This window comes from Sapajus apella, unplaced genomic scaffold (assembly GCF_009761245.1).
Source record: "Sapajus apella isolate SASKATOON/1434 unplaced genomic scaffold, GSC_monkey_1.0 scaffold22, whole genome shotgun sequence".
Lineage (NCBI taxonomy): Eukaryota > Metazoa > Chordata > Mammalia > Primates > Cebidae > Sapajus > Sapajus apella.
Window position 1 is genome coordinate 28,050,791 of NW_022436962.1, and position 17,081 is coordinate 28,067,871.

Below are 17,081 nucleotides of genomic sequence, written 5' to 3' on the forward strand. Positions count from 1 at the left end.
GAGTTTCAGAACTGTTATGGATGTCACCAAGAGAAAAAATTCTACTAACTAAAATTCAGTGTTTATTTAAACTTTGGTTTAGACTAAGGGTATACAGTCAAAATTCAAAATACAGGTTGAGTATTCCTTATCCAAAATGCTTAGGACCAGAATTGTTTTGGATTTAGGGTTTTTTCAAATTTTAGAATATTTGTATTATACTTACTGGTTGAGAACCCCAAATAGAAAACTCCAAAATCTGAAATGCTTGAAATGCATTTCCTTTGAGTTTCATTCACTTTGGCACTCAAAAAAAATTTGGATTTTGTAGCATTTCAGACTTGGGATGCTCAACCTATGCTACGTTCAAGCTATCCAAATCAGTTTTTATCCCCTTCAGTGATAGCAAGTTTACATCACTCCTTTGAAATATAGTTAGGTTCATTTATTTCTGTTTGTTTTCCACTTTAGAGTTTACTTGTATTTGTTGGGGAAAAAAACACTCAGAAAAATGTCACTCCTTACCAACTCTTACCCCAGTTCCAAATTAGTTTCTGGTGTATCCTTTCTGTGTTTCCTTTTGAAAAAATTAAGTTGATACATATATATTGTATTTCCACTTATTTCCTACTCCAAAGGTAATATACTTAAGAATATGTATGTGTATTTTTTGTATTTGCTTTTTGCACCTAATAATATATCCTGGAAATCACTCCATATCAGTAAGTAGAGAGCTTCCTCTCTTACAGCAGCTTAGTACTCTATTGTGTGGATGTACCATAAATAATTTAGTTTCCTATGTGTGGGCATGTATGTTTTTTTCTAATATTTTATAATTCCCAATAATGCTTCAGTGAATAACTGTATCCTCTAATACTTTACTAAAATTTTAATTGAGGCATACATAAATACGTAAAAGTATGCAAATCATAAAGTGTACAGATTAATGAAGTGTCACAAATCAAGCATGCCTGAGAAGTCAGCAACTAGATTAAGAACTGGAATATTACCGAAGTCCCAGATACTTCAATAATGCCATCTTCCAGTACTACCTCCCTCAGGGTAAGCACCACCCTGGCTTCTAACATCATAGATTACCTTTTGAGCTTTATAAAAACAGAATCATACATTATATATTCTCTTGTGTCTGACTTTATTTATTCAACATTGTATTTGTGAGATCCATCCATGGCACTGAGTTGTAGTCAAGTTCATTCATTCTCATTGCTGAGTAGTATTTCCACTGCGTAACTGTAATTATACCATGTTTATTGGTCCATTGTAGTACTAACGGGTATTTGGGTAGTTTCTGATTTCTGGCTATAATGAACAATGATGCTATGATCATTCTAGTATATGTATTTTGGTAAATACATGTTGACATATCTTTTTGGTATATATTGAGTAGAATTCCTTAGTCATAGTGTCCTCTCAGATATATTCTTATTATTTTTTTAGAGATGGGGTTTCACCATGTTGGCCAGGCTAGTCTCGAACTCCTGACCTCAGGTGATCTGCCCACCTTGGCCTCCCAAAGTGCTGGCATATAGGCATGAGCCACTGCACCCGGCCGATATGTTATTTTTTAAATGTATATTATAGTTCCATAAGAGCTTTGAGAAGATTAAATCACTTTAATTCATTAGGAAAGGAGCCTATCACAAATGGCCTTGGCTACTACAAAAAGTTTGATGAGCAATCCGTTTCTGCATGTACCATCCTGTTATGTGTCATCCTGGACTGCATAGTCTGCATGTCTTGTGAATAGTTGCTAGTCCAGGGGAGAAAATCTATTACTAATACAATGCATATTGTTAGGTGGATGACTGAAGACTATCAGGAAGATAAGCCAACTGTTTAAAAATCTGTTATCACAGCCAGGTGCAGTGGCTCATGCCTTTACAGCACTTTGGGAGGCCGAGGAGGGCGGATCACCTGAGGTCAGGGTTTTGAGACCAGCCTGGCAGATAACCTGAGGTCAGGAGTTTGAGACTTCAGGTTTTGTGTTTTTATTGTAAAAATACAAAATATTCGCTGGGCTTGGTGGTGCGCACCTGTAGTCCCAGCTACTGGGAGGCTGAGGCAGGAGAACTGCTTGAACCCGGGAGACGGAGGTTCCAGTGAGCCGAGATTGCACCATTGCACTCCAACCTGGGCAACAGAGTAAGGCTCCGTCTCAAAAAAAAAAAAAAGAATCTGACATCACAAGTAGAGGTGGCTTTCCTGGAAACACACAACCCCAAAGTGTGCAAATGCAGGAGCATCCTAAACTCACCTGAATCATTTTAATTCTTAACCTGTAGTAAGAAACTCAAATTTTAGATGAAACTGTTGAATCACTTTCATATATATAATCACATGGGAATGAAAATTCACAAATAACCTTGTGATCTATGTATTTGAAATTCGAGAATCCATAGTTCTAATGCTAATTTAAAGTTTAAAAGAGAAGGCAACAAAATTATATAGCCAGCACAATCAGAACTGTATGAGAAAAAGCATGCATTGTTTCATACACACACACACACACACACACACACACACACACACACGACTAGGGAGAAACAAACAAAAATTTGGTCTCTGGGGCTGGGCACAGTGGCTTAGGCCTATGATCTCAGTACTTTGGAAGGCCAAGGTGGGAGGATCGCTTGAGCCCATGAGTTTGAGACCAACCTGGACAACATAGTGAGACTTCACCTCTACAAAAATAAACAAAAAAGCATGTCATGCACCTGTAGTTCTAGCTACTCAGGAGGCTGAGGTAGGAGGATAGTTTGAGCCTGGGAAGTTGAGGCTGTAGTTAACCAAGATTGCAAGACTGTACCACTGTACTCCAGCCTGGTCAACAGAGCAAGACCCTGTCTCAAAAAAAAAAAAAAAAGAAAAAAAAGAAAAAAGAAGCAACAACAAAATTTGGTCTCTGGGGTAGTGGAATTCAGAGTAATTAGTTTTCTGGATTTTTACAAATTTTTTTGGAGAGCTTTATCATTTGTAACTTGAACGAAAAAACTCAGAACTGACAGCTTTCTGTGTATAAAGTAGTCTTCAACACTGATGCTGGGAGGAATAAGAAACTTTATATAACACAGTTCTGCTAAAGGACTTTATAAAGATACTGGCTTGGTATAGATTTTCTTTTTCTTTTCTTTTTTTTTTTTGAGACAGAGTCTCGCTCTGTCACCTAGGCTGGAGTGCAGTGGTGTAATCTTGGCTCACTGCAACAATCTCCGCCTTCCACGTTCAAGCAATTTTCCTGACTCAGCCTCCTGAGCAGCTGGGATTACAGGCGCACACCACCACGCCCAGCTGATTTTTGTACTTTCAGTTGAGACAGGGTTTCACCATGTTGGTCAGTCTGGTCTTGAACTCCTGACCTCATGATCTGCCCACCTCGGCCTTCCAAAATGCTGAGATTACAGGCGTGAGTCACCACACCTGGCTTGGTATGGATTTTCTAAAGTGTGAAGGTAAAAGTATTAAGGTTCAGAGAAAAATACAGAGGGAAATCTATACATATCACTTACCTCATAGCAATACTGTTGAACTTTATGCAAAACTTTATTTAGGTCCTTGTTCAGCTGTTCAAGCTCTAAAACAATAGTTGCATATCTCCGCTGAAATTCAATGCTGATGGGCATGGAATATGATTTCTGAGAAAAAAAAATCAGATCTTGGTAAGAGTTTGTTTTTTAGCAATGCAATTTCAATGATCTAAAAGGAGATTTGACTTATCTAAAAAGCAAACTAAAGGTTATTAAATGTCTGTTCTAATTGTTATAGTTCTTGTTTGTGATAATGGCATTGTTATTTAGGAGATTGCCCTTGTTCATTGGAGCATCATGTCTGCCATTTGCTTTTCTGAAAAGCAGATCTTACATGGAGATAAATTAAATGAAGCAAAATGTTAATTGATAAATATGTATGCAATGTTCGTTATATTAGTCTTTCAACTTTTTCATAGGATTGTTAGTTGTTAAACTATATGTCCTCATTTGAAACATTCTAGTTTTTTAAACCAATTGATGCTGTACCTGGAATCAGTTCAGTATAGCATAATTGTTTAAGAGCAGGAGTGTTACAATCAGATGATATATATTCAAATTCCACCTCTATCACCACCTAGCTGTGTGATGTTAAGCAAGTTCCTTAATCTTTCTGTGCCTTGAGGTCCTCAACAGCAAAATTGGGATAATAAGATTATCTACCTTGTGGGGTTGTTGCAAAGATTAAATGAGATAGTGCATGTTAGCACAGTGCCTCCCACATAGCAAATACTCAACGAATATTAACTTTTTATTGTGTCATCATTCCATGTATGTGCTCTACCAACAAGTGTTAATGGACTTCAATGCCATTTCCTTCTCTCTCTTCACAGTACTTCCAATAAATTATACCCTCCATTTCATTCCTGCTAAAAATGCTGGCAAAGAAACCTCTCTAGTCAAGGATAATTGACTAGAGGTTTCATTCCCACATTTTTTTTCCAGAGGATTTCTGAGAAAGCACATTGTCATGTACTGAGGAAGCAAAACTGCTCCTTCTAGTAAGTATAGGTAGGGAAAAATAAAGTTTCCTAGACCTAGGGATGAACTACTTATATAGGTCCCAAATAACAGAATTACGGACTGAGCTAACAGAAAACTCAGAGACCATCTAGTTAAGCTGAGCCATTTTACAGAGAAAACTGAGGCATAGAAAAGTTAAATGATTTGTTTAATAGCACATACTATTAAAGATGTGTTGATTACTTAATGATGACAAAAACAGATGTACTAAGTAGAGCTGACTAATGTGCCATACACTAAGTGTGGTTTTGTGGTTGTTTTTGAGATGGCATCTTGCTATGTTGCCCAAGCTAGACTTGAACTTATGGCCTGAAGCAATCCTCCTGCCTCAGCCTCCCAAGTAGCTTAGATTATAGGCATGTGTCATCACGCCGAGCTTATTCTAAGTTTTCTTTTTTTTTTTTTTTTTGAGACAAGGTTTCATTCCCATCACCCAAGCTGGAGCGCAATGGCGTGATCTCCACTCACTACAACCTCCGTCTCCTAGGATCAAGCGATCCTTTTGCCTCAGCCTCCCAAATAGCAGGACTACAGGTGTGCACCACCACACCTGGATAATTTTTGTATTTTGAGTGGAGACAGGGTTTCACCATGTTGGCCAGGCTGGTCTCGAACTCCTGATCTCAATGATGCGCTTGCCTTGGCCTCTCTAAGTGCTGGGATTACAGGCGTGAGCCACCATGCCTGGCCTGTTTTGTTTTTTAGAGCAGGGTCTCACTCTGTTGCCCAGGCAGGACTGTAGTAGCACAATCATAACTCAGTGCAGCCTCAAACTACTGGACTCAAGGGATCCTCCTGTCTCAGCCTCCCAAGTAGCTTGGTCTACAGGCATGTGCCACTACACCTGGCTAATATTCTAAGTGTTTTCAAAGGATTTCCTTGAATCCTCACAATAACCACATGAAAAGGATATTACTGTTTATTGTCTCCACTTTACATATAAGGCCCATGTACTATAGCCAGTAAGTAGTAAGCTTGTGGGATCTGAAGCCAGTTTGCATCAGTTAGAACTCCTCTGCCACTATGGATCTGAAGCAGTAAAAGAGCAAAAGGGAAGGGAATGCCACAATGGGAGCAGGGAAGGGATAAGTTCCATGTAGACCTGGAATCATATCCAGGACATCCTACTTTTAGTTTACCTAATTGGTGCTTCCTGAATTGCTACCTCTTTGTAAACCTCAGTTTTTGTGAAGTTAAAACCATTGGACCATTCAAAACATTTTCTATAAGAATGCAGGGATAATGCAGGACATGCTGAATATATTTTCATTTCCTTGTTGGGAACTTGGGGTTCCTGAGGACACAGTGTAATGTAAATTATAACACAGTATTTGATGGAACCTCCTCTCAGGGATAAGTGTAGACTTTTGTAGACTCAGAACCAGTTGATCAAAATCAAAATCATTATCTCTTACAGAGAATTATTTTCGAGTGTGTCAAAAGTCTCTATCTTCATCTTTTGTGTTCAACATTTTAATGAATTACTTAAAGATGTACAAAGGGTTTATATATACAGTATCCATCAAAACAGGTAAAAAAAAAATGTATGAAATTGAACGATGGCTAACGCATTACAAAATAAGGTGATGTAACTAATGAACCATAAAAAAAACCCCCAAAACTAAACAGATATATACTTCCCTTCAAAAGTATTATCTGGTTATATATTCCACTTCTAAAAATATTTTTGAGATCCCTTTTTTGAAGCTGTTCTCAAAGTCTTTATCTTTTTGAATATCCCCCAATGATGAAAAAAATTTCCCTTATCTTCTTAAACATCTAAAAAAATGAAGTGTTAATATAGAAGAATAAATGTACAAAAATGACCAGCCAATTCTGAAAGAGAAACACAGATGGAGGGACCTGTACTGTTAGTTATCAAACAGTGTAGTGTTCACATGGGAGATAAATACACTAATGGGAGAGAACAGTGGCCAGTCTTTATACTAAATTCCAACATATATGTATATGTATGCCTGGCACATATGCTTGTGTATGAGTATATGTATATTCATGTTTGGAAATTTCACATATAATAAAGTTGGCCTTTCAAATCAGTGGGAAAGGATGAACTATTAATAAATTGGGGCAATTAGCTTTTTAGGAAAAAAGTTACATCTCTATACTCAAATCATTCACAAAAGTAATTTTAGGATGTATTGAAGGAGTAAATATAAAAAAACTATAAAAGTATCATGAGAAGACAGGAGATTATGTTTATGAATAAGAGGTAAAGAAGCTGTTTTAAACAAGTTACAAAAAACAAAAACCAAAAAAGGAACAGGCTGACATACAGCTGACCCTCAAACAACACAGGTTTGAATGGTGCAGGTCCACTTACATTACTTAAATACAGATTTAAAAAATTTTTATAATAGCCCACCAGATCGTATACATGTAGATTTTTTCAAAAGTTACACTGGTGTGCCTGCCTCTCCTGCCTTCCCTTCCATCTCCTCTCCCTCTTCTGCCTCTGCCACAGTGGCTCACACCTGCAATCCTTGCATTGTGGGAAGCCAATTTGGTGGGTCACTTGAGACAGCAAAACCAACCCCTTCAATTCCTCCTCCTCAGCCTACTCAACGTGAAGATAACAAGGATGAAGACCTTTATGATCTACTTCCACTTAATACTGAATGTTTTCTTTACCTGATGATTTTCTTAATAACATTTCCTTTTCTCTAGCTTACTTTATGTAGGATACAGTATATAAGGCATACATAAGACATGTATTCATCTACTATTTAGGTTATCCATAAAGCTTCTGGTCAACAGTAGGCTATTAAGTTTTGGAGGAGTCAAAACTTGTATGTAGATTTTTGACTGCTGGTGAGGGCTGCACCCCAACCCCCACATTGTTTGAGGGTCAGCTGTATTGATTACACCAAAATTTAAATTTTCTGTACTATAATATGAGAAATAATTTTCTTAATATTAATATAAATGGCCAATTAACATACAAAAAGATGCTTAATTCCACTAGTAGCCTTAGAAATACAAAATAAAACAATGAGTTATTTATATTTCACCTATCAGATTGCTAACAACTTAAGGATCTTCTAATACTAGGATTGAAGAGAGTTATCTATATTTACTAATACTATAGAGTGAAAGGCAGGATGTTATGTAGTATAACATTTATTTTAAAATGTCCTCCTTGGCTGGGTATGGTGACACCTGTAATCCCAGCACTTAGGGAGGCCAAGGTGGGCGGATCACAAGGTCAGGAGTTACAGAGCAGCCTGACCAACATGGTAAAACCCCATCCCTACTAAAAATACAAAAATTAGCTGGGCATGGTGGGGCACGTCTATAATCCCAGCTACTCAGGAGGCTGAGGCAAAAGAACTGCTTGAACCTGGGAGGCAGAGGCTGCAGTGAGCTGAGATCACGCCACTGCATTCTAGCCTGGTGACAGAGTGAGATTCCGTCTAAAAAAAAATGTCAACCTTTGGCTGGGCGCAGTGGCTCACACCTGCAATCCTTGCATTGTGGGAAGCCAATTTGGTGGGTCACTTGAAGTCAGGAGTTAGAGAATATGGTGAAATCCCATCTCTACTAAAAACACAAAAATTAGCTGGGTAAGATGGCACGTGCCTGTAATCCCAGCTATTCGGGAGGCTGAGGCATGAGAATTGCTTGAACCCAGGAGGTGGAGGTTGCAGTGAGCTGAGAGTATGCCACTGCATTCCAGCCTGGGCAACAGAGCGAGACTCTGTCTCAAACAAAAAAGTCCTCGCCTCAAAAAAACCCCAATAATATATATTCTATAGGTATTTATACATTAAAAAATACAAAGAAAGTAAACCACATCAAACTCAATAAGAATGGTAATTTTTAAAGAAAAGTACATTTGCTTTATCCATACAATTAAAAATTATTATTTTTTCAGATGGAGTCTTGCTCTGTTGCCCAGGCTGGAGTGCAGTGGCACAATCTTGACTCACTGCAACCTCTACCTCCTGGGTTCAAGCGATTCTCCTGCCTCAGCCTCCTGAGTAGCTGGCATTACAGTCATGGGCTGCCGTGCCAGACTAATTTTTGAATTTTTACTAGAGACGAGGTTTCAGCATGTGGGCCAGGCTGGTCTTGAACTCCTGGCTTCAAGTGATCTGCCCACCTCGGCCTCCCAAAGTGGTGGGATTACAGGCATGAGCCACCATGCCTGGCCTAAAACTTACTTTGGGAGGCCGAGGTGGGCAGATCACTTGAGGCCAGGAGTTAAAGACCAGCCTGGCCGACATGGTGAAACCCTGTCTCTACCAAAAATATGAAAAATTAGCCAGGCACGGTGGCGCATGCCTGTAATCACAGCTGCTTGGGAGGCTGAGGCAGGAGAATCGCTTGAATCTGGGAGGCAGAGGTTGCAGTGAGCCGAGATGGTACCACTGCACTCCAGCCTGGGGGACAGAGTTAGACTCTGTCTCAATAAATAAATAAAATAAAATAAAAACAAAATAAGGCAAAAATATGACATCAAATTAAGCCTGTATGTATAAGGTGAGGCATTTGAACCATCAGAAACAACAAATACATTCTGATAAAAAAAAAAGTATGATCACAAAGTAATAAAAAGTTTTCTTGTGTGTCTTATAGGTTGATGCTGAAGGCAAACAGTCTGTAAAAATATGAGTTTTTAGGGGACAAGATGGAAAATATCAGATTTAGCAACTCATGATTAAGGGTGTGGATTGATTTGGCTAGTCCTCGACAGATATTCATTTAACCATTTACAATTTTTTGCTATTACAAACAATGATGTGATGAACATCCTTGGAATCCTGCACATCTTTGGAATCATGCTCTAAATGTAAAATCCCTGGCCCATCAATATGGCCAAGCTACCTTCCAAAAAGTCTCCAATTAACTTATATTCCCCCCTAGAATGTATAAAATGTGCTCACTTCACCTGTTCACTAATGCTTTATTTGAAATATTTACAAATCTGATGAGAAGACCAGTAATATTTAGTCTGAATAGGAACAGAAGATGGTAGAAATGTAGGTTGTCTTCAAATTACTTTTTATTTTGTTTTACATGCACAGATTGTGTAATGATCAAGTCAGAGTATTTTGGGTATTACCCTGAGAAACAAGAGACCTCGAAATGGATTTTAAAACTATTAAAGTTGGAGATAAAACCAGATGATAATTTTGAAGAGGAGAATATATCCATTTTGTTTTATAGTTTTTTCATAGTTCATTAGTCACATCACTCTATTTGGTAACATGTCAGCCATCTCTCAACTTTGTACATTTTGTTTTTTTTTGAGACGGAGTCTCACTCTGTTGCCCATGCTTGAGCGCAGTGGTGCAATTTCGGCTCACTCCAACCTCTGCCTCCTGGGTTCACGGAGTTCTCCTGCCTCCGCCTGCTGAGTAGGTAGGATTACAGGTGCATGCCACCACACCCAGCTAATTTTTGTATTTTTAGTAGAGATGGGGTTTCACCATGCTGCCATGTTGGTCTCGAACTCCCGACCCTCAAGTGATCCGCCCGCCTCAGCCTCCCAAAGTGCTGGGATTACAGGGGTGAGCCACTGTGCCTGGCTACTTTGTACATTTTTATGTATACCATATATGTAAAACCCTTTGTCCATCTTTAAGTGATTCATTAAAATACTGAACACAAAAGATGTAGAGACTCTGACACCCTCGAAAAAAATTATCTGTAGGAGATACTGAGTGTTTAATAATTTTCATTTTGATTAACTAGTTCTGAGTCTGCAAAAGTACACATGTATTCCCAAGAAGAGTCCTGATCAAATACTTAGTTAGAATTTATGTTACACTATGTCTTTGGTAACCCCAATTCCCATTTGAAAAGATAATTCCAATCTGAAAGACAAATAATCTCATATTCTTACGCATGTGGGAGCTAAAAAAAACATGAATTCATGGAGGTGAAGAATAGAATGATGGATACCAGAAGGTGGGAGGGGGAGTATTACTCAAAATACTGTAACTTGATCATTACACAATCTATATATGTAAATACTCAAGGTATTACCTTGAGTATTTATTCTCTAATGTGATTATAACATTTAAAATCCTCCCTTCTATTTTGAAATATATATTTTTGCTATAGTCACTGTAGTCTGCTATCAAACATTACAACTTATTTATTCTGTTTGTACCCATTTAACAACCTCTCTTTGTTTCCTCCTCACACCCTTTGGTTTCCATCATGCTATTCTCCATCTCCATGAGTTCAGGTTTTTTTTAGCTCCCACATGAGTAAGAATATGAAATATTTGTCTTTCTTTGCTTGGGTTATTGCACTTAAAATAATGACCTCCAGTTCCATCCAGGTGGCTGCAAATGACAAGATTTCATTAGTTCTTACGGCAAAATAGTATTCTATTTCTTTATTCATTTATCCATTGATGGACACTTAGGCTGATTGCATCTCTTTGCTATTGTAAATGGTGCTATTATAAACATGTGAATGCAGGCATCCCTTTGATATACTGATTTTCTTTTCCTTTGGATAGACACCCAGTAGTGGGACTGCTGGATCGTATGGTGGTTCTGTTTTTAGTTGTTTGAGGAATCTCCATATGTTGTACATAGTGGTTGTACTAATTTGCATTCCCACCAACAGTGTATAAGAGTTTCCTTTTCTCCACATCCTTGCCAGCATCTGTTATTTTTTTGCCTTTTTAATAACAGCCATCCTAACTGGGGTAAGATGATATCTCATTGTGGCTTTGATTTGCATTTTCCTGATGATGAATGATGTTGAGCATTTTTTTTTTTTTTTTTTGAGATGGAGTCTTGCTCTGTTCCCCCAGGCTGGAGTACAGTGGTGGGATCTCAGCTCACTGTAACGGCTGCCTCCCAGGTTCAAGCAATTTCCTGCCTCAGCCATCCAAGTAGCTGGAATTACAGGTGCCCACCACCACTACAGGCGCCCAGCTACTTTTTGTATTTTTAGTAGAGTCAGGGTTTTACTATGTTGGCCAGGCTGGTCTTGATCTCCTGACCTCGTGATCCACCCCCCTCAGTCTCCCAAAGTGCTGGGATTACAGGTGTAAGCCACTGCACCAGTCAGAGCATTTTTTCATATACTCGTTAGTTATCTTTATATCCTCCTCTGAGAACTGTCTATCCATGTCCTTCGCTCACTTTTTAATGGAATTATTATTACTTTTATTGTTGAGTTGTTCTACTTGTATATTCTGGATATTAGTCCCTTGTTGCATATATAATTTATAAATACTTTCTCCCATTCGACTGGCTGTCTCTTCACTCTGTTTTCTTTAATGTGCAGCTTTTTAGTTTAAAATTGGAGGATTTATCTATTTTTGTTTTAGTTGACAGTGCTTTTGAGGTCTTAGTCCTAAAATCTTTGCTTGAACCAATGTCCTGAAGGGTTTTCCTTATGTTCTCTTCTATTATATTTATAGCTTCAGATCTTATGTTTAAGTCGTCAATCCATCTTGAGTTTTGCATATGAGATAGGGGTCCAGTTTCATTCTTCTTCATATGGATTTCTAATTTTCCCAGAACCATTTATAGAAGAGAGTGTCTTTTCCTCAGCGTATGTATGTTCTTGGCACCTTTGTCAAAAATCAGTTGGCTATAAATAAATTTATTTCTATGTTTTCTACTCTCTTCCACGGGTCTATGTGTCTATTTTCATACCAATATCATGCTGTTTTGTTTACTGTACCCTTGTAATATAATTTGAAGTCTGATGTTTCCAGTGTGATGTTTCCAGATTTGTTCTTTTTGCTCAGAACTGCTTTGGCTATTCTGGCTTTTTTGTTTCAATATGGATTTTAGGATTGTTTTTTCTATTTCTGTAAAAATAACATTGGTATTTTGATAGGGATTTCATTGAATCTGTATATTGCTTTGGGCACTATGGTCATTTTAACAATATTCTTCCAATCCACGAGCATGCGATATTTTTCTATTTGTTTGTGTTATGGTCATTTTAATAATATTAATTCTTCTAATCTGTGACCATGAGATGTCTTTCCATTTGTTTGTGTCCTTTTCAATTTATTTCATCAGTGCTTTTCCTTGTAGAGATCTTTAACCTCCTTGGTTAACTGATTCCTAAGTATTTAATTTTCTGGCTGGGGGCAGTGGCTCACACCTGTAATCCCAACACTTTGGGAGGCTGAGGCGGGCAGATCACCTGAGGCTGGGAGTTCAAGACTAGCCTGACCAACAGGGAGAAACACCGCCTCTACTAAAAACACAAAAATTAGCTGGGTGTGGTGGTGCCATGCCTGTAATCCCAGCTACTCAGGCGGCTGAGGTAGGAGAATAGCTTGAACCTGGGAGGCAGAGGTTGCAGGTGAGCCAGGATCACATCATTGCACTCCAGCCTGGGCAACAAGAGCAAAACACTGTCTCAAAAAAATTTTTTTTTCTTTGTAGCTACTGTAAATGAAATTGCCTTCTTGATTTTTTGGCTACTTCATTACTGGTATGTAGAAACATGACTGATTTTTGTATGTTGATTTTGTATCCAGCAACTTTACTGAATTTGCTTATCAACTCTAAGAGTTTTTTGGTGCAGTCTTATGGTTTTATTAAATATAAGATGAAGTCACCTGCAAAGAGGGACAATTTAACCTCCTCTTTTCCAATCTGGATGGCTTTTCTTTCTTTTCCCTTGGTTGACTGCTCTGGCTATGACATCCATTACTTTGTTGAATAAGAGTGGTAAAAGTTTGTTCCACTTCTTAGAGGAAAGGCTTTCAACATTTCCCATTCAGTATGAGGTCATCTATGCTTTTATTATTTTGGGGTATGTTTCTTCTATGACTAGTTTGCCGATGGTTTTTTTTTTTTTTTTTTAATCATGGAGGGATACTGGATTTTATCAAATGTTTTTTCTGCATCTATTGGGATGATCATGTGGTTTTTGTCCTTCATTCTGTTGATGTGATATACACGTTTATTGATTTATTACGTTAAATCATCCTTGGATCCCCAGTATAAATCCCTCTTGATAATGGTGTACTATCTTTGTTATGTGCTGTTGAATTCAGTTTGCTAGTATTTTATTAAGGATTTTTATGTCTATATTCATCAGGGACACTGGACTGTAGTTTTTTTAGTTGTGTCCGTATCTGGTTTTGGTATCAGGGTAATGCTGGCCTTGTAGAATGAGTCAGGGAGAATTCTCTCCACTTCAATATTTTGGAATAGTTTAAGGAGGATTGGTATTAGTTCTTCATATATCTGGTAGAATTTGGACTATGTGGTCCTGGGCTTTTCTTTGTTGGGGCACTATTTTTATTACTGTCGCAATCTCACAACTTGTTAATGGTCTCTTCAGGTTTTCTATTTCCTTCTGATTTAATCTTGATAGCCCATTTGTGTCCAGGACTTTATCCATTCTCTCTAGGTTTTCCAGTTTGTTAGCATATAGTTGTTCATAACAGTCTCTGATGATATTTTGTCTTTCAGTGGTACCAGTTGTAATGTCTTTTTTTCATTTCTGATTTTATTTAGTTCTTCTCTCTTCTTTTTTTTCTCCAGTACTGGGTATAAGCAATTCTTTCTTCTTTTCTTGGCTAGTATAGGTAGCAGTTTATAAATTTTGTTTATTTTTTCAAAAAATCAACTTTTCATTGATCCTTTGTATTATTTTGTTTAGTCTCTACTTTGCTTAGTCCTGTTCTGATCTTTATTATGTTTTTCCTTCTGATAATTTTGGGTTTGGTTTGTTCTTGCTTTTCTAGTTCCTTGAGGTACATTGTTAGATTGCTTATTTGAAATTTCTACTTTTTGGATATAGGCATCTATTGCTATAAACTTCCCTCTTAGAATTGATTTGTCCGTATTCCACAGGTATTGGTATGTTGTATTACCATTTTCATTTGTTTAAGATTTTAAAAATTTCCATCATAAGGCCGGGCGCGGTGGCTCAAGCCTGTAATCCCAGCACTTTGGGAGGCCGAGGCGGGTGGATCACGAGGTCAAGAGATCGAGACCATCCTGGTCAACATGGTGAAACCCCGTCTCTACTAAAAATACAAAAAATTAGCTGGGCATGGTGGCATATGCCTGTAATCCCAGCTACTCAGGAGGCTGAGGCAGGAGAATTGCCTGAACCCAGGAGGCGGAGGTTGCGGTGAGCCGAGATCGCGCCATTGCACTCCAGCCTGGATAACGAGAGCGAAACTCCGTCTCAAAAAAAAAAAAAAAAAAATTTCCATCATAATTTCCTCATTGACTCAATGGTTGTTCAGGAGCATGTTGCTTAACTTCCACGTATTTGTATAGTTTCCAAAGTTCTTCTCAGTATTGTTTTCTAGTTTTATTCTATTATGGTCTCAGAAGATACTGAATATCCTGGAGAATATTCCATGTGCTGATGAGAAGAATGGGTATTCTGTAGTTGTTGGATAAAATATTCTGTAAATGCCTGTTAGATCCATATGATCTAAAGTCTGTTTTTTTTTTTGTTTTTTTTTTTGAGATGGAGTCTCCTTCTGTCACCCAGGTTGGAGTGCAGTGGCACAATCTTGGCTCACTGCAACCTCCGCCTCCTGGGTTGAAGCAACTCTCCTGCCTCAGCCTCCCGAGCAGCTAGGACTACAGGCACGCACCACTATGCCCAGCTAATTTTTTTAAAATTTATTTTTAGTAGAGATGGGGTTTCACCATAATGGACAGGCTGGTCTCGAACTCCTGACCTCGTGATCCACCTGCCTCGGCCTCCCAAAGTGCTGGAATTACAGGCATGCGCCACCATGCCACCATGCCCGGCTAATTTTTGTATTTTTAGTAGAGATGAAGTTTCACTATGTGCTCTTGGCCTGTCTCTGCAGCATTCCTTCCTTTGGGTATGAGGCAGGATCCTGTCTGGAATGAAGGTCTTATGACCTATAGTCAAAGTAGATCAAATAATTTCTTTACGGCCAGTTTTCACATAGAAAGGTGACGGGAAAGCTGGAGTAATATTCTCAGGTTTTATGTAAAGCTGGCTTCGGGGAAAAAGAGTTCTGGTTTCTGTCCTGCTTTGGGGAAGAGGGATTCTGGTGTCTATGGTTAGCCTCAGAAGAAAATGAGAGATCAGATAGGTGGGCAGGAAAAAGGTCACGGTGAGCTGCTACTGAGGCTTTCATTTCAGGGTATCACTTTCTGAGACCCTATACACCCTTCATAAAAGGTGTACCAATTTATGTGTAAGAATGCCTACTTGTCCACCTCCTCATCAATTGTGTTTTGTTAAAGTTTCTTAGTTCTGCCAGTCACATATTCGAGTCTTTTTTTTTTTTTTTTTTCCGCCAAGATACAGAGTCTTCACCCAAGCTGGAGTTCAATGGTATCACTCTAGCTTACCACAGCCTCAAACTTCTGGGTTCAAGCAATCCTCCCACCTCAGTCTCCTGAGTACTTGGGACTATATCATGCCTGTCTAATTTTTCTAAAAAAACAAATTTTTTTTTTTTTTTTTGAGACAGAGTCTTGCTCTGTTGCCCAGGCTGGAGTGCAGTGGCATGGCCTTGGTTTTCACCGAAACCTCTGCTTCCTGGGTTCAAGTGATTTTCATGCCTCAGCCTCCTTCGTAGCTGGGATTACAGGTATGTGCCACCACGCCTGGCTAATTTTTGCACTTTTAGTAGAGATGGGGTTTGGCTATGTTGGCCAGGCTGGACTCAAGCAATTCAATGGTATGAGTCATTATACCCAGCCCCAATTGCACATTTCTATTGTTCCATTTTCCCACCTACTTCCCCCTAATTAGCTTGATATTCATCTTATACTATTTTAATAGGTTCCTTAGAGATCAAAATGTTAATCCTTAATTTATCTAAGCCTATATGTATATACACCCCTATCCTAATCAACAGGCAATTGTAGTATATTTTAATTCTCTCTAATACTTTAAGTGCCACAAGAATTATCTAAGTGTCACTTAGAGTAATTCACATATTTACTTTTTGTTGCTTCTTCATTCCCTGAATCTTCATGTTTCTTTTATAAACTTCAAGTTTTTTTCTTCAGTTTAAACAAAAACTTTAGTATTTCCTTTAATGTAGGTACTCTGGTAAGAAATACCATAAATTTGTCTACAACTGTCCTTGTGCTAACTTTATCCTTCAAGGCATTTTCACTGGTTACAGAAATCTAGGTTGGTAGTTATTTCATTTCAGCCCTGTGAAGATGTCATTCCATTATCTTTTATCTTCTATTGTTTTGTAGAGATGGTAGCTCTCAAAGTGTTGGTTGCTCATTTGTATGTACTCCCCACTCCCATCCTGTCCTGGGTACTATAACATTTTTTCACTTTTTTTTTTTTTTTTTGAGATGGAGTTTCGCTCTTGTTACCCAGGCTGGAGTGCAATGGCGCGATCTTGGCTCACCGCAACCTCCGTCTCCCGGGTTCAGGCAATTCTCCTGCCTCAGCCTCCCGAGTAGCTGGGATTACAGGCATGCGCCACCATGCCCAGCTAATTTTTTGTAATTTTAGTAGAGACGGGGTTTCACCATGTTGACCAGGATGGTCTCGATCTCTTGACCTCGTGATCCACCTGCCTCGGCCTCCCAAAGTGCTGGGATT

The 17,081-nt window shown here is 38.5% G+C and overlaps 1 protein-coding gene across 6 annotated transcripts in view; it reads right to left on the minus strand.

Annotated features, from left to right (window-relative positions):
• LIN9 (lin-9 DREAM MuvB core complex component) overlaps positions 1 to 17,081 on the minus strand; it is a 75,351-nt gene that overhangs the window by 4,067 nt on the left and 54,203 nt on the right. For all 6 annotated transcript variants that reach the window (XM_032289442.1, XM_032289441.1, XM_032289446.1 and 3 more), the window contains one exon: positions 3,507 to 3,632. In XM_032289442.1, the coding sequence (XP_032145333.1) occupies positions 3,507 to 3,632 (126 nt within the window). The remainder of the gene's footprint in view (positions 1 to 3,506; positions 3,633 to 17,081) is intronic.